Raw genomic sequence first — 18,373 nt, 5'->3', positions numbered from 1 at the left:
TAGTGGTGTTCTGTCAGAAGCCAGACATATTAAAAATATTTACATAATTTAAAATAATTTGTACAGGTCTAGTAAAGTCTATTTTGGGCTTTGGGCTTTAATAAAAGTTTAAACATTCACTAGATCCCATTGGACTTCATGTGTAACCTTGGCATTTGAGGGCAGTATTGAGGATATGCCATTACTAAACTTTTCATATTAGTATGAGTGTGAGCTGAAATACCAAAATAAAAATACAACAATTATTTCTCGCGACTTGCAAACAGTCCTGGACTTTATATGTATTTCCAGATGGGGAACTAAAAATGTACTCTATGTTTGCACATGTATATTCAGAGGTGGCTTTTAGTCTAATTTAAACATTCCAGAATAATGTGACCTAAATAAAACAACATGAATCATCCATCACTTTCAAAGAAATATCTGGCAATTTTTTCATTATGAATCACTAGGGACAGATACCAATACCTGTCACAAAACTGCTGGTGATTGTTTGGTATGATGGATCAATTATAAAAATCTTCTGATAGTATTTCAGGGATTAGAGAAAATAACGTATCTTTAAATATTATGCAATAAACACCTACAGGAAGCAGGGTTGAAAAATGAAGTCAGATAAAGTTCATATAAGATTCTGGAGCACTTGTCAAAACACCAGCATGCAAGTATAAGAGGCAAATATGTACTAAACATTTAGTATATAAAATGTTATGAATAATCTTCCCAAATATGCTCTGTAGTCAGACTGTATGTAGTCTGTAGAATATTCTATAAAATACAGAATATGGATTCTAAATAAAATAATGTTAAATCCAAAATAAACAAATTGCTTACCTGGCAGTGTCAAATTCTGGAAGGGCCAAATCTCGCCTAAAGGAAATTTTGAGATTCAGAAGTATAAGCTAGGTCCTCAGCTGATGCAAAATCACAGAATTCATTTGAAGTCAACTTATATAGGTTTACAGCTGAGGATCAGGGCTAAATTTGAAAAGTAATCTTTGACTATACCTAAAATCTTGACTCTGCTATTTTAAAGCTAGAGGATTATGAAATTCTATTTAAGTTGCTTATGGTGCTTGTCTCCTTTCTGAACACTCATTTTGGAAAACTGAAATGGAGAGAGAGGAGTTGCAGTGAAAAGGTGGATGTTTGGTTTTAAATAATTTCCACTAGATTGAACAACAAAACTCCAGGAATCCTGTCTGCCGTTTTCTATTTTACAAAAGGTTTCTTTTTTTTTTTTTTTTTTTTAAGAACATAATTTTAAAACAAAGCTTTCATGAATGAGAATGTATATAATGAAGGTAACAATCCTAAATTAAAATACTTCCCCACTGATATTGTTACTAAAAGAAGAATATGATAGTATCTTAAAGTCAGATTTGTGGAACATATTTCAGTATGAAAATGAGTTGGTTTCAGTCTGACTTTAATATAAAAATGGGAGGAAAAAAAGCACATCCATGACTACAAGCATAAAAAATTATATTCCTAAAAAACCTGACAGTTTTCTAGTCAATTCTTCAAGCTAGTTCACCTTCAGCTGGTGAAAGTCCCCCTGCCTCTGCAATATTCCAGCTACGTCCAGTAATTCACTGTCTTCTTCGTAACGTAAGTTCTTTAAAACAAAGGAAACGATCTAAAGCAGAGTAACTTGGATGTGCCCACGTTTCCAGAGTCAGTCCTCAACACAGGAGCAGCAAATGGAGTAAAGGCAGTTTGGGCCCCCTGGGGGGGCATCCTATGATGTGGGCTGTGCAGCAGTCGTAGAATAAAGGGGATACAGAGTGCAGAGGACACAACTAACTATGCTACATCCTATGCAGTCTGACTACAGAGCACATTTGGGAAGATCATTCATAGCATTTTATACACTAAAATCTCAGATAAACTTTACTGGCCAGCAATTTGCTAGCAAAAACCAGAGCTGAGCACAGTTTGCTGCGTAAGTGTTTCCAGGGAGGGAGACCCAGCCTGTCCCAGCTTTTAAATCACCTCCTCTGAACATAAATGAGAAGTTGCACTAATGAACATCTGGAAGACAGGATATAGCCTTCCCACACTGAGAAGTGTCACCAGCCATATCTGACAGAAGAAAAAACAAATGCAGTGAACACTCCCTCAGACTGCACACAGCTTGTAGCAGTGTTTCAAATATGTCTGTGATCTTCGAAGGAGCTCTACAGGGGTATTCGTTAGTCCTGGTTTGGATATGGTTGACATTATGTGAAAGTAAGTGCTCTCCTGAGATTTCAGTGAAAGCCACGATGCCAGGGAAGCTGATCTCACAAGGCTTCCATCATCTCAGATGACAGAAGTCTCAGAAGATCAGCTAATTTTTGTCATTCTGAGCCAAAATCTCATCAGTAAAGTTCAGGAAATTTCAGGGGCATTAAATCCAAGCACAAAGTGCTACCTTCGTTCATATTTGAATCCTAAATTTGATCCTGCACCCTCTATAAGCTTGAGGAGTTCAGTCTTCCCATTCTTTCAGTAGTCATGAAAATGCAGTGTATTTCAACAATTATACTGATATTACCAATATTAATATTAACTTAAAAAATATATATACATAATTTTTTCTCAGACAGAAATTGTGTTTTCTGGAACTGGCAGCCAGAAATTCTTCAGTGCTTGTTTCAGCTCTTCCACTGACAAATTGTGTGGCCTCTAGTGAGTCACTTCAATTTTCTGTCTCAGTTCAACAGTCTGAAATTATTTATCTCACAGGAAGACTATCATAATTAATAAATTGCTTCATTAGCTACTGCATAGTTTTTAGAAAATGCTTTTTAAGCCTGTCCATAAAGAAGAGATTTATTGCCATGAGAATTTTTCTTCCAGCTCTTGTGTCCTCGCTGGTTAAAATATGGGGATGGTAAAGTGTGTAAAACCATCTCCTCCACCCAAAAGCACATCACTTGTCATGAGATGCACTAGCAAATCCCAGTCAAATGCTGGACTTAATGTGCAACAGCCTGAAATGCAAAACAATTTCCATTATTCGTGGATCTTGCAAAAATCTTGGAAGATGAAAGCTGTACATATTCTAAGCAAGAGACTGAAATATATCTACATGAAGCAGAACTTCCCTGTAACAGAACCATGTTTTCATTTTTACAGTTTCCTTCCCTGGCTTCACTACCACAAGGGCTTGCTTTTACTTGCACCAGCACCCACTGACACACAACTTCACACAAACAAAACCTTTTCTGTAAGGGACAGTTGGGCACCAAACAAATGACCCTCACATATACAGATGTATCAGACTTAAGTTTCAAAACCTTATGACACACAAAATCCAACAGTTCATCTGTTGGGCTAGATGATAGCTACAGCAAGCAAATATTAGGATTGTATTTCAGTTATTGCTATGGTTACAAAATCAGGGTGGACACTGGGGAGAAAAGGAGAAAGAGAAACAAATCTACAGAGACGGTAAATCCTCTAAGGAAGGAGGGTGGTGGAGAAACAGGAAGAAAGGGTGAGGGCTGGTGGGTGGGGGAGAAAGCAAGGTCACTTTAACACCCAGCTGAATCAAGGCAAACAAAATAATAAAAATCCAAATTCTTCTAGGGAAATAGTGCTGATAAGATCACCAAAGTCTAAAGTGACACAAAGAAAGAAAAATGCAAGGAATTGTTACAACTTGTGCCTGCAAGAAGCAACACAATTCATATGCACTTGGGAGAGCAAAATCAGATATTCGGCACACATTCGCAGCAGGGATGAGTAACTGAACTGCCTTCTTCCCTAATGAACTTACTGAGCCACTGACAGCTTAAGAAGAATTAGTTCCTACCCAGTCTAGTACATAATCCAGAATTTAGGCACGACGGGTACAAGGTCCTGTTTCAGTAAACAAACCAGAATATGATTATCTTCACTATCACGACAATACCTTAATCCACAGCAAGGCACATTGTCTGCAGGCAAAGCTACTGCCCAGGAAAGGTTTTAAAACACAGATCAGGAGCACACTGAAAGTTTGGCTTTGGGGACTTTAAAACATAAGCACAAATGTAACAGGAGATACAATTTCAGAATAGCGAGTTTTGTCAACAGTTGCAGAAGCACTGTGGGTTTTAACTATATAACAGTCCCTCCTGTGAAAACACTTCTCAGTTACTGATACAGGAAATTTTGTCACAACTCTATTTTTATTTGGAAGACTTTGTTTTGCACTTTTTTTCTCTCTTATGCTGCTTTCATTACTTTATTGTAAAGTACAAGATGAGCAATTGCTGTTGAAAGCTCTGCAGAGATGCAACATTTTTCTTTCTGCTCAGTAGTCCAGAATCCATGCAAAGAAAAGCCTTCTGGCCCTAAAGTAATATGTGTTGTTCTACTGAAGTGATTCCATTCCCAGCCAGCTTGATAGGAAAACATAGACTTCAAACCATTTATTTTGTTCAACAAAGTATCCTCAGTCACAAAGTGTGAAGTATCTAAACCTGGAGCTTCAGTGGCTCTGATCCTGCCTGGACTGCCTATGTCAGCCCCTTGCCTGAAATCAGTATGGAAACCTTGGAAACCTGGGCCCAGAGCTGGAATGCAGAGGGATGTCCTTCCCTAGGCCACCAGCTGTCCCAGCCACTGCTGTTTGGGCAGCACTCTTTGCATCCACATCCGAGGGCTGCTGCAATGGCTGAGCTGAGCACCAAAGCGGGGCCAAGGTAAGAGCTTACTCCAGCTGCTTCTCACTTTGCATCTTCACAGCTCAGGGCACAGGAACACACATTATTTGTAAAACAAGGAGCAGCAGAAGACTCCATCCAAACTCAGACCACAACCTGCATCCAATGGAAGCCCTCCACCTCTGTGGGCGAGCCTTTCCCGTTTGGCTGACGTGTTGTGCTCCTGGAGATAGCAAGATGTGCTTGTCTCAGAGCCATACGAAATGCACCCAGGTTTCTGCAGATGGCCTGGCCTTTCCTCTGGGATGGCGTGATGCTTCAACTGGGATTTACACAGCCACCAGTAGGATCTGGCCCCTTACCTCTACTTAAGTTGAATAAAAATTAGTGCTGATGACAACTGGCTCACTGTAATTTCTTTCACTTCTCTCCTTCTCCTCTGCCAAAGCTGTCCAGCATTCTTAAGTAAATTAGGAGGTTCAGTTATTTTACTATTATAATTAGGAACATGCACTCTACCAATTTATTACTTTTCTGGTTATGTTTTCAGTCTTTCATCTGACAGACACTTTCAAAATTTTTTTTTTATTTTTTGCTGTTTAACCTAGTAATGCTTACAAGGCAAAAATAACAGCCCACAGTCCTATGCACTTCTGATACAGAAATAATTTCTTTTATTTTCTAAAGAACCATACACGTTCAGTCAGAATTACAGGCACAGCCAAGCTACATATATAATATTTTATTTAAATTTTATATAACTACATATCCAGCAAGTGGCAGACAGATGTATAAGAAAAAATAATAGATTAAATTGAGAACTGTATTTTTAAGTTCAATTCTTTCATTGCCAGCATGCTTTTTATACCTCCTTTCAGAGGCTATAAATTTCTACAGGTAAAGATCAATGCTTTGCAAAATTCAGATAGAAAGGCATCAGCTCCATTGAAAAGACCTGCTGTCACACAGGCTTGCAGCGGTTCAGTGCACACTATTTATCTTTCACTCCAGTAATCCACACGGTATTGCACTTCCGAGTTCTGAAACCTCCAATACTCTGAAACTGCAAAACCAAACTGTATGTAGGCAGTATATTAAGGCAAAGGTATTGCCAACAGTTCCAACTTCATAATACTTTCAGCCTACTGAACCACATGTTAATATGCTACACGTGCTACTCTGCATATTTTTACCATGTACACTTAAGAGCTATATGTATCCTCTCCTTTTCAATGCAATATATTTTAAAATAAAATCAATGTGTGTTTTTGGTGGGCAGCATAAGAGTTTTATCCACTCAGCTGTGAATCTAAGAAGAAAGCAGTATTGATTTAGATGTTCACTCATTCATTTACTGGGACAGTTTTAAAGCATTAGGTGATAACCTAATTGAGAGGCATACTATGAGGGAAACTGAGATTGTGGAGATAAATTAAATCAGTTCTGGGATGTCATCTACAATACCTTAATACTTGATGGAACATTCTCCTGAAAAAAAAATTAAACCATGAAGCGAGCATCTTGGGTGGCAGAGTGTGGCTCTCCATAAATGCCAGGTGATACAAGGTGACCAAAATACGTATTTCTTATTACAGAAACATTACATTAATGCCACATATATTCTATATGTGTGTGTAGATGTACTTGTATATCAGACAATGTATATATTTATCAGACTGGCTTCCATTTCCCACTATACACAAATTTGAACCAATCAAGGGTATGAATCTTGCCGTCTATCTGCTTTCTTTAAAAAACCTGGCATCACACAGCATCCCTAAGGATATTATTTATTCATATGCATTTTACAGAGGCAAATTAAGTCACATGTGTCACCAAATAGTGTTATGACTGCTGCATACCAAATTGTGCTTGCCTTGCTCAGGTACATACTGCCATGAGGCCAGAAGAATTTGGTCTCACATCTGGGTGTCACATTTACAGGAGCCTGTCCCGCATTCTCTCACATAGGCCTCCCAAAAGTGCTGATACTCCCATGGACTTGGGCACCTGATGAATCAGGCCCAAAGTCCCCTGGACTTCTCCAGCTACTTCAGGCACTAGCTACAAGCATCTTAGATGACTCTGTCTGGTGTTTAACACATACATTCTTCTCAGGGTGGTGGGGCCAGCCAAAAAGAACGTAAGCAATGCTGAATGCACCAACAGTAATAACATCAGCAGAATCCAGGGAAATCTGAAATTCCTTCCTAATGCAGGACACAGTCTGATAAGGTACTAAGCACCTCCACTTTTAACTTTTTTTAAAAAGTCACCAGTCTGTGAAGTCTCATGCTTTAAGCATGAAGAAAAGTGAAAAAGAACAAACATCCCTGTAATACAGATGATTCTGATTTTAAATCCAGGAACTTAGATGAAAGAAAGAATTTTGCTCTGAATATTTCCTACATTTTTTCTACTTTGTATTCATGCAGAGTATTGTTAATACATTCATATTCCTCAAAGCAGTGGCTAAATGAAGAGGCTTTTTACATTACATGTGTGCTCATACAGAAACAAAGTAAAAAATTAGAACATAGAAACATAAAATATTTTAAAAAGCACCAAACCTGCATTTGAAAAGAGGAAAAATCCTGGAGCTCTGAATTATAGCTCTTAAGAGTTAATGTGTGCAGATTTTTGCTACCCTTGGAAGGGTGGCAGAAAGGCCCTGAGAAGCAAAGGCTCTGCTTGTTCACTACACCATTTTTTGGAACTGATAGCAATTTCTTCATATATAAAAATGCATTCATACATTAGATTTAGGGACTAAACCTGCTTACCCATATTAAAGGGTAATTTGTATTAATGTACAGTTTCAGTTATTAAAGCACAGAATTCTCACCATAGGCACCAGTAATTTAATCTTGTTCTTAAGTAGCCTCACACTACCAGTGAAAAAGAGGCAGGGGGTGTGGGGAGAGAGTAAACTACAGAACCTTTAGTCCCCAAAACAGATGCCAGTTTTGGATTTATTCAGCCAAGGAGTATTTAGCTTGGCTCAGCTACACTTGCATTGAAAAAACACTTGCCTATTCCAAAAAGTTTTTAACAAGCTCTGCTGCAGATGCTGTTGCCATTTGGCATGTCACCGTCACTGTGTGGTACAGCAGAGAGAACTCTCGACCACAGGTTTTCCTTGGCTGGGGGAGGCAGCATTTTTGGCTATCGTTCTTCTTCTGACCAACTGGCTGCATGTTTACGGAGTGTGGTTTTAGACAGAGTGTTAACAGAGGTTGGGTTAACAGCCTAACCCAGACCAACAGTGAGGCAGAGGCATGACCTACCCAACCTAAGAAAACAGAGGTAGAATAAGCTCATATATGTTGTTTCTCCTAACCCAGAGTCTGCTGCATGCACCATACCAATAGACAAGTAGGTATTTTTCTTTGCCTCAGGATAGATGACAACAACTTTAAAAGCTGTACCAGTCATGCAAAGTAGAAATATATAAAAAATATGTGGTTGCTTAATCTTTGTCGGCTTGATTTCATTCTCTCACTTATGACAATTTTACCTTGGCAAAATGCCACTGAAAGAAGTTCAATGAAGTTGCTCCTGTTTTCCACTATGATGAGGTATCTTGAGAGCATAAAACCCTACAGAGTTAAAACTAAAAACTTCTGTCCTCATATTTCCACTAGACAGCAGCAAATGGCAGCTCTGAAACTTAAAAAGCCAAAGCATTTCTACACTGATAACTTGATTCCAAGGATATTAGTGCCAAATACCTCCACAAGAGTGCATATAAAACTGGGGAAAACTAACTCATGTCCACCTATAGTTTAGTTTACCTACATCAATCCTATATCAGTACATATGCCTGAGAAGCCTTGACCTTTTAAGATGTAGAACAACTTAAAAAAACAATTTTGGTTTTTTGTTATGACATTTGACTTGTATAAATAAATTACATTTGTCCAAATTCTGACACTTCTTTTTGATGAGAACACCTTTGTTACATTCCAGTATAAGAAAATACCCCAGTTCTATATACATATATTGTTTGGTTGCTCCTCTGACACACCATGCTCCTATCTGGAAAAAGCAAGGACTACGTACACTCCCTCCACAGCACACACTTTTTACCGCATTCTTTATTAACTGACAATTTTATTTAGGTCAAGTTGTGGAGCACAGACACCATTATAGAAACAGCCAAACCATTTGCTTAAATTCTACTAATCTGCACCAAAAATCCTGTTTAGCACAGTATGGATCATATAGCTCACCCTTCAGTTCCCTCTCACCGAGAGATCAGTTAGGACTAGGAACATCTTGAAAGTTCATAGACACAAAGGCAATTTACTGCAGCATATTAAAAAAGAGTATAACGTATGACTAAGAATGAAGTAAGCAGTGTCTGGCTACATCCCCCCCACTGTCTGGGTGACTGGTATGCAACAGCAATATTAGAAAATACAGTAATTTAGAAAAATTCTCTTTTTACCATTTTGGCTTCTGAATGCATTGGGGGAACTTGAGGTGAAGCACATGGATTATTGAGGTTCGGCCCCTGCATCCCCATGATGTTGGAGTTCATTGACATTTGTCGCTCCATCTTTTAAAAGAAAAAAAAAGGTTTGAAAACATCTGGAGACATTTGCAATAATTTACTCTCAGTTTCTATTTAAATGGACTCAGCTTTATTTCTTCAAGTCATGACTGGGAAAATAACAATCTGTGTCATGAATTGCATGTGTGTATGCATGTAGGTGTGTGTTTCATCAGAATCGGCCCTGAAAACTCACAGCCAATTATAAAGAAAGGGGTTCTTTAATAAACAGATGTAGCAGCCACCCAGGTTTGTGCTTTTTTGTAATGATTTTCTCCCTTTCAGTATAACAACACTCAGAGTTAAGTGGTTTTAAAAGCATCACTGTATAAAATTGTAGATTCCCCGTCCAGTGCAGCCCAACTTAGCTTGTTAAAAGCATAAATAAAAATCTACAATCTCAAGCATATGGAAAACAAGCTGGCTGTTTTTCCCTCACTCGGACTGCTCAGCTGGGAAGAGTTTTCCATATGTCTTGTAAGGGAAGCTTTCATGCACTGCTGAGATAGCAAAAAACAAAGCAAAGCTTCTCCTGGCTGTTCAGAGCCCTTTCTGCAAGCTAATCTCACTAGGCTGGGAGGGAGCAATACAAACAAAACCTAATGGCAGTAAGTCCTCTATAAAATCATTTCCTGGAGGGTATTCCCCAAAAAGAGACAAGCCCTATACACTGCTCGGCCTTGTCAGGGGTGGTAAGCAGGGTTATGGTGCTGTTTCCAGCCAGAGCTGAGCATCCCACCTTGCTTTGAGCCAGTCCCCCAAATCTTTGACTCCTACAAAAAAGACACTTCCGGGTCCCTCTGAGCAATCCAAGCAGGGGAGCTATATTTTGTGCCCTGCGGTGAGGCGTTGTCTCCCACCCTCCATGATGCCTGCAAAAATGGGTGCTGGGCTTTGGGGAAATGTGCATATCCCACTGCCCACTGGCAGGGAAAAGCTGCCAAGGCCCCTTTACCCTCTCTCCATGGGGTAGGAGCACCTCCCACTGCCATTTCCCCTGCAGCCCTTTCAGAAGTGCTGTGGGGCAGGAGGAGCAGCCAGCACTGACAGGGTCTGTCTCGCCTCCATGCTCGTATCTCCAGGGCTCGCAGCCGGAGCACACCTGCTCGTCTGCAAGTAAAGCTGCCCAAAGGGCTCCCCAGCAGCAGACTGAAGCCACTGAACTTACACGGTTGCTGGATGCTTGCTCCATTTCGGGTTCCTTGGGAATCATGCCAGAAAAAACTTCCCACAATGATGCCCTACATTTTGTTGTTAGACTTCCTGATCGATTTTCCAGGAGAGCCTTATTGACAAGTTAATAATTAATAACTTATTCATGACTGCTCAAATAGTAGCCAAACCTGAATCTTTGTATCCTTGTGGAGTGCTCCCCTTGATCCAGCAAAGCCAGAACATACAGTGCTTTTCTCCCTCCCATGGTCAATTGCTCTCAGGTTTGTCTCGCTAACTGAACACAGTGAAATGAAGCAAAAACTTCTTTCTCCATCACCTCTTCCCCATGTCATACTTACTTTTCTCCACCCCTAACCTGCCCAAATGTCTTCTACTGAAAAGGTTAAAAGGTTAAAATCATTTAAGATTTTAAGTTACAATTGTAAAGCAGCCCTCTGGCTTCCATAAAATGGGAAATACTCCCATCCCTTCAGAAATGAGGCGAGATGAGCAGCAATTGTTGTCTAGTTCTAAGTAAGTGCAAGTTAACAGACCAGAAAAGTAAGTTACATTTCCTTCTTTTTAACTGGTTATCTCCCACACAAGAGGATCACTTAGAGTTCACAGACATAACTTATGTACATTACTTTTCCAGTTTTTTTCACAATTCAGAAAAATCTTTTTGTTTCAGCACAGACATACTGATCTCACCTACATGACCAAGTATGAGAATCACAAATTGTAGTCTCATGTAAACTGCTTCTAATCACTCTTACACTAATTAGCATGCCATTAACTTCATCAAAAATACTCTTGTCTAAGATGAAGCACTATAGAAGGTCCAGCTTCCTTAACTTAATATGCTGGGTTTTTAGAAAATCCAGCAGACTTTCACCTCTGCTTAGATTGAATCAAACACAACACAGCTTTCCTCCCTGCAAAAAAAGCCAACCAGAAAACTTACAGGCATGAGTACAGCAGAAGATCCTGGCATGGTAGGGTTGGGCAGGGTGCCAGGCATAGAGGCAGGCATAGGCTGTCTTTGTCGGTTGTGTAGGTGCAGTAGTGAAGACAGAGAACCTGGGACAGGCCTAGAAGAAGAGAAAAGAAAAGAAAGCTGTCATGGGCTGTGGAGACCAAAACAAGCCTTACCCTGCCAGCCATTGGTAGGCACAGGCAGCTCCAGACAAGCAGGTGCAGATAAACCAATCCAGGATTTGTCCTTTCCTGCATAAATCAGTGGAACATAAAGTCTTCAAGAAGAAGGTGTATCACCTTCCTTCTTGTCTTTATCAGTTAAAGCACCAGTATAGTTCATCTGATACAACATGAATGTAAACGTATCAGCAGGTCTCAGTCTGAGCACCTCTGCATCGTTCAGTGGCTAGCAAAAGATTTCTACAAACAAAGCAGGAAATTTTCTGGCATTAGTGCACTGCTGTAAATTTAGCCCTCAGGAACAAAAATATCTGGATGATAGTTTTGCAGCCTATGACAGAAAATTACCTCTCAAGTTAACTTTTAAATTTTATCACCTGTAAAAAAGCTACTCTAAAACGAGTATTTCAAATCACCCTTGATAATCTCTCCTGTGAAACTCTACCAAGCCTTTGTTCTAAAGCAAGATTACTAATTTTACTGCTTAGCACACCATCAGGACACAAAAAACAGGGGAAAAAAAAATAGAAATTAAATTAGAAAAATTACATTCAGATTAAGCAGTTTATGGAAGAAAACATATGGACTATAGACAAGAAGAGTGAATTATTTTGGCAAAAGGGGTTCAAAAGACTTAGAAGGATGTTTTTAAGTACAGCACAGGGAAAACCGTGCATGTGAGAAAGCAGGCCCACTCACAAAGAAGAATTATAAAATTAATGGATTAAAAAATGCTGGGATTACACTTTGAAAAAAGCCTTTAAGAACGTGGGCTTGGGAGTTATATTATCAGTTTGTTGTTGTTTTGGGGTTTCTTTTAGTTTTGAAGAAAGTATGAGTTGCTTGAAGTTAGGGGTGAGTGTAACTTGTTACCTCTTCAAAAAGCTAGAAAATAAAGTTTTCACATACAGCACTTCAACAATACTGACAGTACAAGTAGGTATGTTAAATTCTCAGAGAACAGGATGCTCTTCTGTATAGCACATGGTTTAGACTGTTTATTGGGAAGGAGAGTTGCCCCCAAAAGGTATGAGAAGGACTGGAGAAGAGGGTGCATAATCTGTGAGTTTGAAGAGCCCCTGCAAGGGGGAGCATGGAAGGAGTCGAAGATGTTTAGAGCCTCTAAATATCATGGTTGATTTTCAGCCTTGGCAGAAGCATCCTTTGCTTCAGTGATGAATCCACACCTCAAAACTAGGCTGATCAGGTCAGGGAAGCAGAGTCATAACCCTGGAGGAGCAAGGGGAAGACTATCCCACTTGACCTGAACTGTGTCACACCAAATGATGGGTGATACATTTTGCCCCTCGAATTGCAAATGGCACCGGCAACCATGGATACATACACCTCTCCTCTAACTTTGCCTGTCACTTCCAGTTATCTAACAACATGCAGAAAGCCCAAAGTCTGTGAGCAATGGGATTCACAGACAGCCAGTATGGAGGGCACCACATCCAGACTCCCAAAATGTATGTGCCTGTCTGACGGCAAAACCACCTTCTTCTGACGTACAAGTCTCCTTCTCTTTTGCCAAGACCTCAAACCACCTAATCCCCTCTTCCTTAAAACTCCCCAGTATTTCCCATCCTTGGACCTGCAGTCCTTCAACACTCATCTCTTCAACACTGTTCCCCCAGAAACATTTATATCCCAACAAATGCCACCTCAAAATCCTTGCCCTGACAATTGCCTCATACTCAGACACTCTGCTCCTCCCACCCTTCTGCCCTCAGTTGCCCTCTTTTAGCAGCTGCACACAACTGAACCCATCCTTTTGTCTTGGCTCTCCATGGAGAGAAAAAGCCTGTGTTTTGAAGGATGTTTTAAAAATCCTCCCAGACACATACAGTACTTATTCAGAAGGGGAAGAAAGAAACCCAAAAATAACAACAAATGTATCTCAGATACAGACAAGGAGTTCTTCCTATGCCTCCCTGGGTATCTGCTGATGGAGGAATATGATGCACTTACATCTTCATAACACCTTAAAAAAATCAAGACAACATTTTCCAAATGTGTGGTGTGATCCTGTGAAAGAGTGCAGTAAGTTATGTGAGGGAGCATGAATGAATTTCTGGGATATGCAACTCTACAGTCAGCTCAGTACGTGGATAAGCCTCAGGAGCTGTGGAGGTGGTGTAAGTGGAATGGATGCAGTGCAGGAAAAATGAGCTCAGAAAATGTACTCAAAGTACACAGACCTTGACCTATTCTACTGTCCACTTAAACTCAGTGCTGCTCCATGTATCAGCACTCATTCACACATGAGGACTGACAAATCAATAGGACAGGATCAAAATAGCATGAAAAGCAGATTCAGTGCTCTTTTGAAAAGAAAAAAGTGAGGAGATATCAAGTTGAGTGTGAGGAGGAGATCTTAGTTTGATTTTTAGAGGCTGTGGTGACTCCCACAAGCAGCATCCACTTCCCAGGCCCATCCACGCCAGAACTACTGCCCTGCAAAGCAGCAGACAGCAAATTCAAGCAGGTCTTCTCTACCTCACGCTTTAAAGTCCATGTGCTAGATGGCAGGGCTGGGACCCCGATGCTGGGGCATTTGAGGGGCAGAACAGAGTGTGCTGCAACCCCTGCTGGGGATGCACTTAAGGTTTCCTCCCGGACAGCAGGCGGGAGGAGTGGGCAGGAAAGGAGAAAGCACTGGTGCACTCTCCTGCCTGGCCTGGAATGAGACCAAGGTGTGCACCCACCTGCCCACTCCGCAGCTCTCTTGAGTCCACCAGCTTAGAAAGAATCTATGGGAGCAGTGCTGGCCAGAGCCACACGTTCAATAAAAATACTGCTTGAGTTTTCAGTGGGGTCAAAGTAAAACAGGTACCATGACAAGAGCCCCCCCCACACCTTTATTCATTCTGAGAGTGCCCCACATACAGACCCTTTGTATGATTCACCAGTTTCATAATAAGCTTAGGTGTTAGGCTGTTTGACAGAAACTTATTTTGGCCTGACCTATACAATTTGTGCAAGTGATTCTCAAGGGACTGCATGGTTTGGATTTTGCTTACATGTTCCAGAGCCAAAAAAAATTCCAAAATTGCTTTAATGAGCTTGGGAAGATGGGGCTTGGGCAAAGGGGAATTACAGGTATTTATTAAAATGGCAAAGAATCTTCCTTGCTGTCCCCAGCTTTACCTTTAATGCTGCTTCATTTTAGGACAGAGTACATGCTTTACACTTAGTTAGAGGGAAAAACTCTTCAGTACTTCAGGTGGGTTTTCTTGCTACACTCCTGCTAGTCTGTTCCCAAGTTTGCTTTTTAAAAGAGGTGCAGAGCAGTCAGAGAAGCCTTGCACTTCAAGGTTGAACCTCTTTGTTGAAAAGTCTGCAGTGCTCCTGCCATTGATATAAGTGCTACACAACGCACACTGGATTCCCCCTCCCGTATCAGGGAAACTGACATTGGCCAGTACTTGTGGACACTTCCATTGCTCCTACACTGAACACAGGTCATGGATTTAGCACGTGCTCCTGCACACTCTCACAAAGCTCAGGGAATGTGTATAGCACAGAACCGTACAGGCTGAGATACTCGATTTGTCTGAGACATTTCTTCCAAGGACAACACAATCTCTTTTATTGTTGCTTTCTATCTGGCAGCAAAGAAAGTCAGTGAGAGTTTATAATTGTTATTTTTAATGTTGGACATATTGAATCTGCTCCTCTCTTTGTAAATGCTGAGGAGGTACTGCCTGCAGCCTGTCAGTCAATATTTTTGACTGAGATTTTCATTCCTTGGCACCTGTGTTGCTAAATAAATAGGGCTGTTGGGCAAATAGTCCACAAAAAAAGTACAGATAAGATAGAGAACTGGCAGGTGCTCAACCTCACTAAAAATCTGGCTATCCGTGGGGTATTTCCAAAATTTAAGAATTTTCATTGTGTTCCAGCGGAAGCCTGCTGTTGGACATGACGGGGTCTTGGGCAGCATTTGCACACTATCTCTTTGGGCATGTGTGGCCTGGATAGTCAGCGTTATGGTGGCTTAGTAAAATACCACATGTTAGCCAAGCTGCTGTAGCTGACCACGTTGGCTCTTCTTCCTCTGCATGGTCATGCTGACACCATGAGTCACCCTTATTAACATTTGAAGAGATGGGTGGTATCTTGCTAAGCCATGGTGACTCGATCATGTTCCATCATATGACTCTACCCAATGATTAAAGACAACTCCTCTAAGGCAGTCAAATATCTATGATATATACTTCAGTATGTGCCTCCCAGATTAATACCGAATACTCCGTCTGATATGATGCAACTGACTGTCTGATGACTAAACACTGTATTTGTCTATTAAAAGACTAGGCTTCCCTTAACTTGAAGTCTTCAAGGATAATTTGGGCAGATGACAATTTGCTGCTGAGGTCTCATGAGAGTAGGTTCCTACTGACCGAGACCATGTGGGGCTATGTGCAAAAGGACTGATGCTATTTAAAGTATCACTGCAGAATGTTTTCTATTATGGTAAAACACTCCGGGTCAGTGGGTCTTACCATGACCTCTCTCCTGCTCCTTACTCTGCTGCACGTAGCATTCATGCAAGGCCATTGAGAACACCTACATCATGACCCTGTTTGTTCCACTTCAGTTAGCGCTGGTGTGGAAAAAGATTAGCCAGAAGTACACCAAGTTGCACTGGAATAAAGGAACTCATCTCTTCACTTTCCATAGCCTTCTGACCTGGCCAGCTCACACCAGAGCAGCCCACAGGTGGCTGGTTGTGCTGTGGCGATTTGGCATGTCGGGTCAGCATTGGCTGAGGGATTTCTGTACCACACTGCAGTTCACAACACACTTGATCAGACTTCGATCATTTATATATATATGTGTAATATGTATGTATCTACATATTTATTACAGCAATGCCTAGAAGCCTTGGTTTAAAATTTGTGGGTGAGGTGAAGTCCTGCCCCAAAAAGCTTGGAGATCAAGTTAAAAACAAGAGAGGGTGAGTGGAAGCAATAGGGAGACAGAGGTGAATAAGGCAGCAATGATACCGTTATCATCAATGTAAAGAGGAGCAATCACTGCATGCCAGCAGCCTGGATATTTTCAAGGGATGTCAGTATGTGCATGTGGTTAGGGTGGCTTTCAGACTGAAGCCCCCAGGCAGTCTACCATACTGAGAGTAAGCACAGCTGGCTGCAGTCTACCCTCTGAAAGTCTCACTGACAGCCAGGTACTGTCACAATTAAACTTTTCATTGCATAAACTAAGTTCCCTGTAGCATGTGGTTGCACAGACCGGCTGCAAGCTGCTTTTACAGCAGCTACTGCAGCCAGAGTACCTGGCCCGAGTGCTGTTCTGGGCCTTCAATATTTGAATAATTCAGTCAGAGGCAAAGACATGGAGGGGATGTTTTAATCTGAAAAATGTGTTCTGACTGGAGGGGCTGCCTCATTTACTGCTGGTCTGCTGGTTTTTGATCCACACTGCCATTATTTAAGCCTATCAAACTAACTACAGCTTTCCTCATTTGTGATCCATTATTTCCCACCCTCAAAGCAGGGCAGTTTTGTCTAGTCTCAATTTATCCATTTGTCATTCAGAGGAGGAAAGAAAAAATAAATACTAGGGAAAGCAACAACAAAGCATCAGAGCAGTACTTGGAATACCTTGCATAGTTGCAAGGGACCTCACCTGACCTGCTGTATCCCATGTTTAATGATGTTTTAATCACATCACCACCAGAGAGCCAAGCTTTCCAAGAAGTGGGAGGTTTGTGTCACCAGGTTTTTCAGGGAGCCAAACCATATTCAGGGGAAAAGAAAACTGGCACCTAGAATTCATGGCTCCCTGCCAACCTAGTAAAGATCCTTGTTTGTATTTCTCAGATAATTCAGACATCTGCATGATGTAGGTAGATTATTATTATCAGTAGCAGACATTTATACTGTGGTGGTGCCCAAAGGTCCCAGTCGGGACCGGGACCCCATTGAGCCTGGCACTGTACAAACACAGATAAGAGACAATTCATACAGAGTGTGTTTACATTCTAGAGACACAAACCAGATGAAAAGTAGAAGATGGAGATAGAACACACAAGCAAATAAATATGCTAAAGAATTGGAGACAATTTAGAGGCACTACTACTCTGGTTGCTTTTTTGTTTCTTTGTATGCTTTTTATTTAATTGGTATGCTCAGAAATGACAGGGCTGAGGAAGTTTGCAAGAGGAAGGGAGTAACTAAGATTGAGATACAGGAAGGGCAACACTCCAGAGAGGGAAAATTGTGGCTCATAACTTAGAGGATTTGGGAAGCATCCAGAAAAAGCTATGCTTTCTCTAGAGATTTTTAAATGGAGTGTGCATGTATCTTCATATATGTGTTACCTTTAGGTATTTTCCCAGTGCTGGAAGAAGAGATTTCTGCCTGGGAAAGAGAAACCAGCTGATGGTAAAGGCACTGGCAAAGTGAAAGTGATGCTTGACACTGTAATGAGAAACTGGAGGACTGAGATAAGATAAGGCTAAGCTGTGAAAAGTCTTAAAGACAAGATGCTTGATTCAGAAGTGAAGGGAAAGCCCATGTATGTGTCTCAGAAGAGCTGGCACAATTAAGATAACAAGCTATACATTGGCACAGAGGAAGAATGAATTCAGCAACAAGCATCACAAAAGGAGAAATGCAACATACAGGTATGAAATGATACGGAACAAAGTCAAAAGCAACTAAAGAGATTCACATATCCCTTGATGCCACTTGAGGAGAAGCTGTTCATTTGGAAACAAAGCAACTCCGTCAGAAATGCATTCTTGATCACTTGTAATACACAGGAAGAGAAGACCCAAATGAAGGGAAAGAAGAACTATAAAAACAACAACAACAACAAACCCAGACAGAGAATGGGT

The 18,373-nt window shown here is 40.9% G+C and overlaps 1 protein-coding gene across 2 annotated transcripts in view; it reads right to left on the bottom strand.

The window, feature by feature from the left end:
- CREB5 (cAMP responsive element binding protein 5) overlaps nucleotides 1-18,373 on the bottom strand; it is a gene marked incomplete at its 5' end in the record, with an annotated part of 209,071 nt that overhangs the window by 56,869 nt on the left and 133,829 nt on the right. For both annotated transcript variants that reach the window (XM_082277867.1, XM_082277866.1), the window contains 2 exons: nucleotides 9,088-9,198; nucleotides 11,312-11,438. In XM_082277867.1, the coding sequence (XP_082133993.1) occupies nucleotides 9,088-9,198; nucleotides 11,312-11,438 (238 nt within the window). The remainder of the gene's footprint in view (nucleotides 1-9,087; nucleotides 9,199-11,311; nucleotides 11,439-18,373) is intronic.

This window comes from Coloeus monedula, assembly GCF_965178545.1.
Source record: "Coloeus monedula genome assembly, chromosome: 1".
Lineage (NCBI taxonomy): Eukaryota > Metazoa > Chordata > Aves > Passeriformes > Corvidae > Coloeus > Coloeus monedula.
This window is presented reverse-complemented; position numbering and strand designations above follow the sequence as displayed.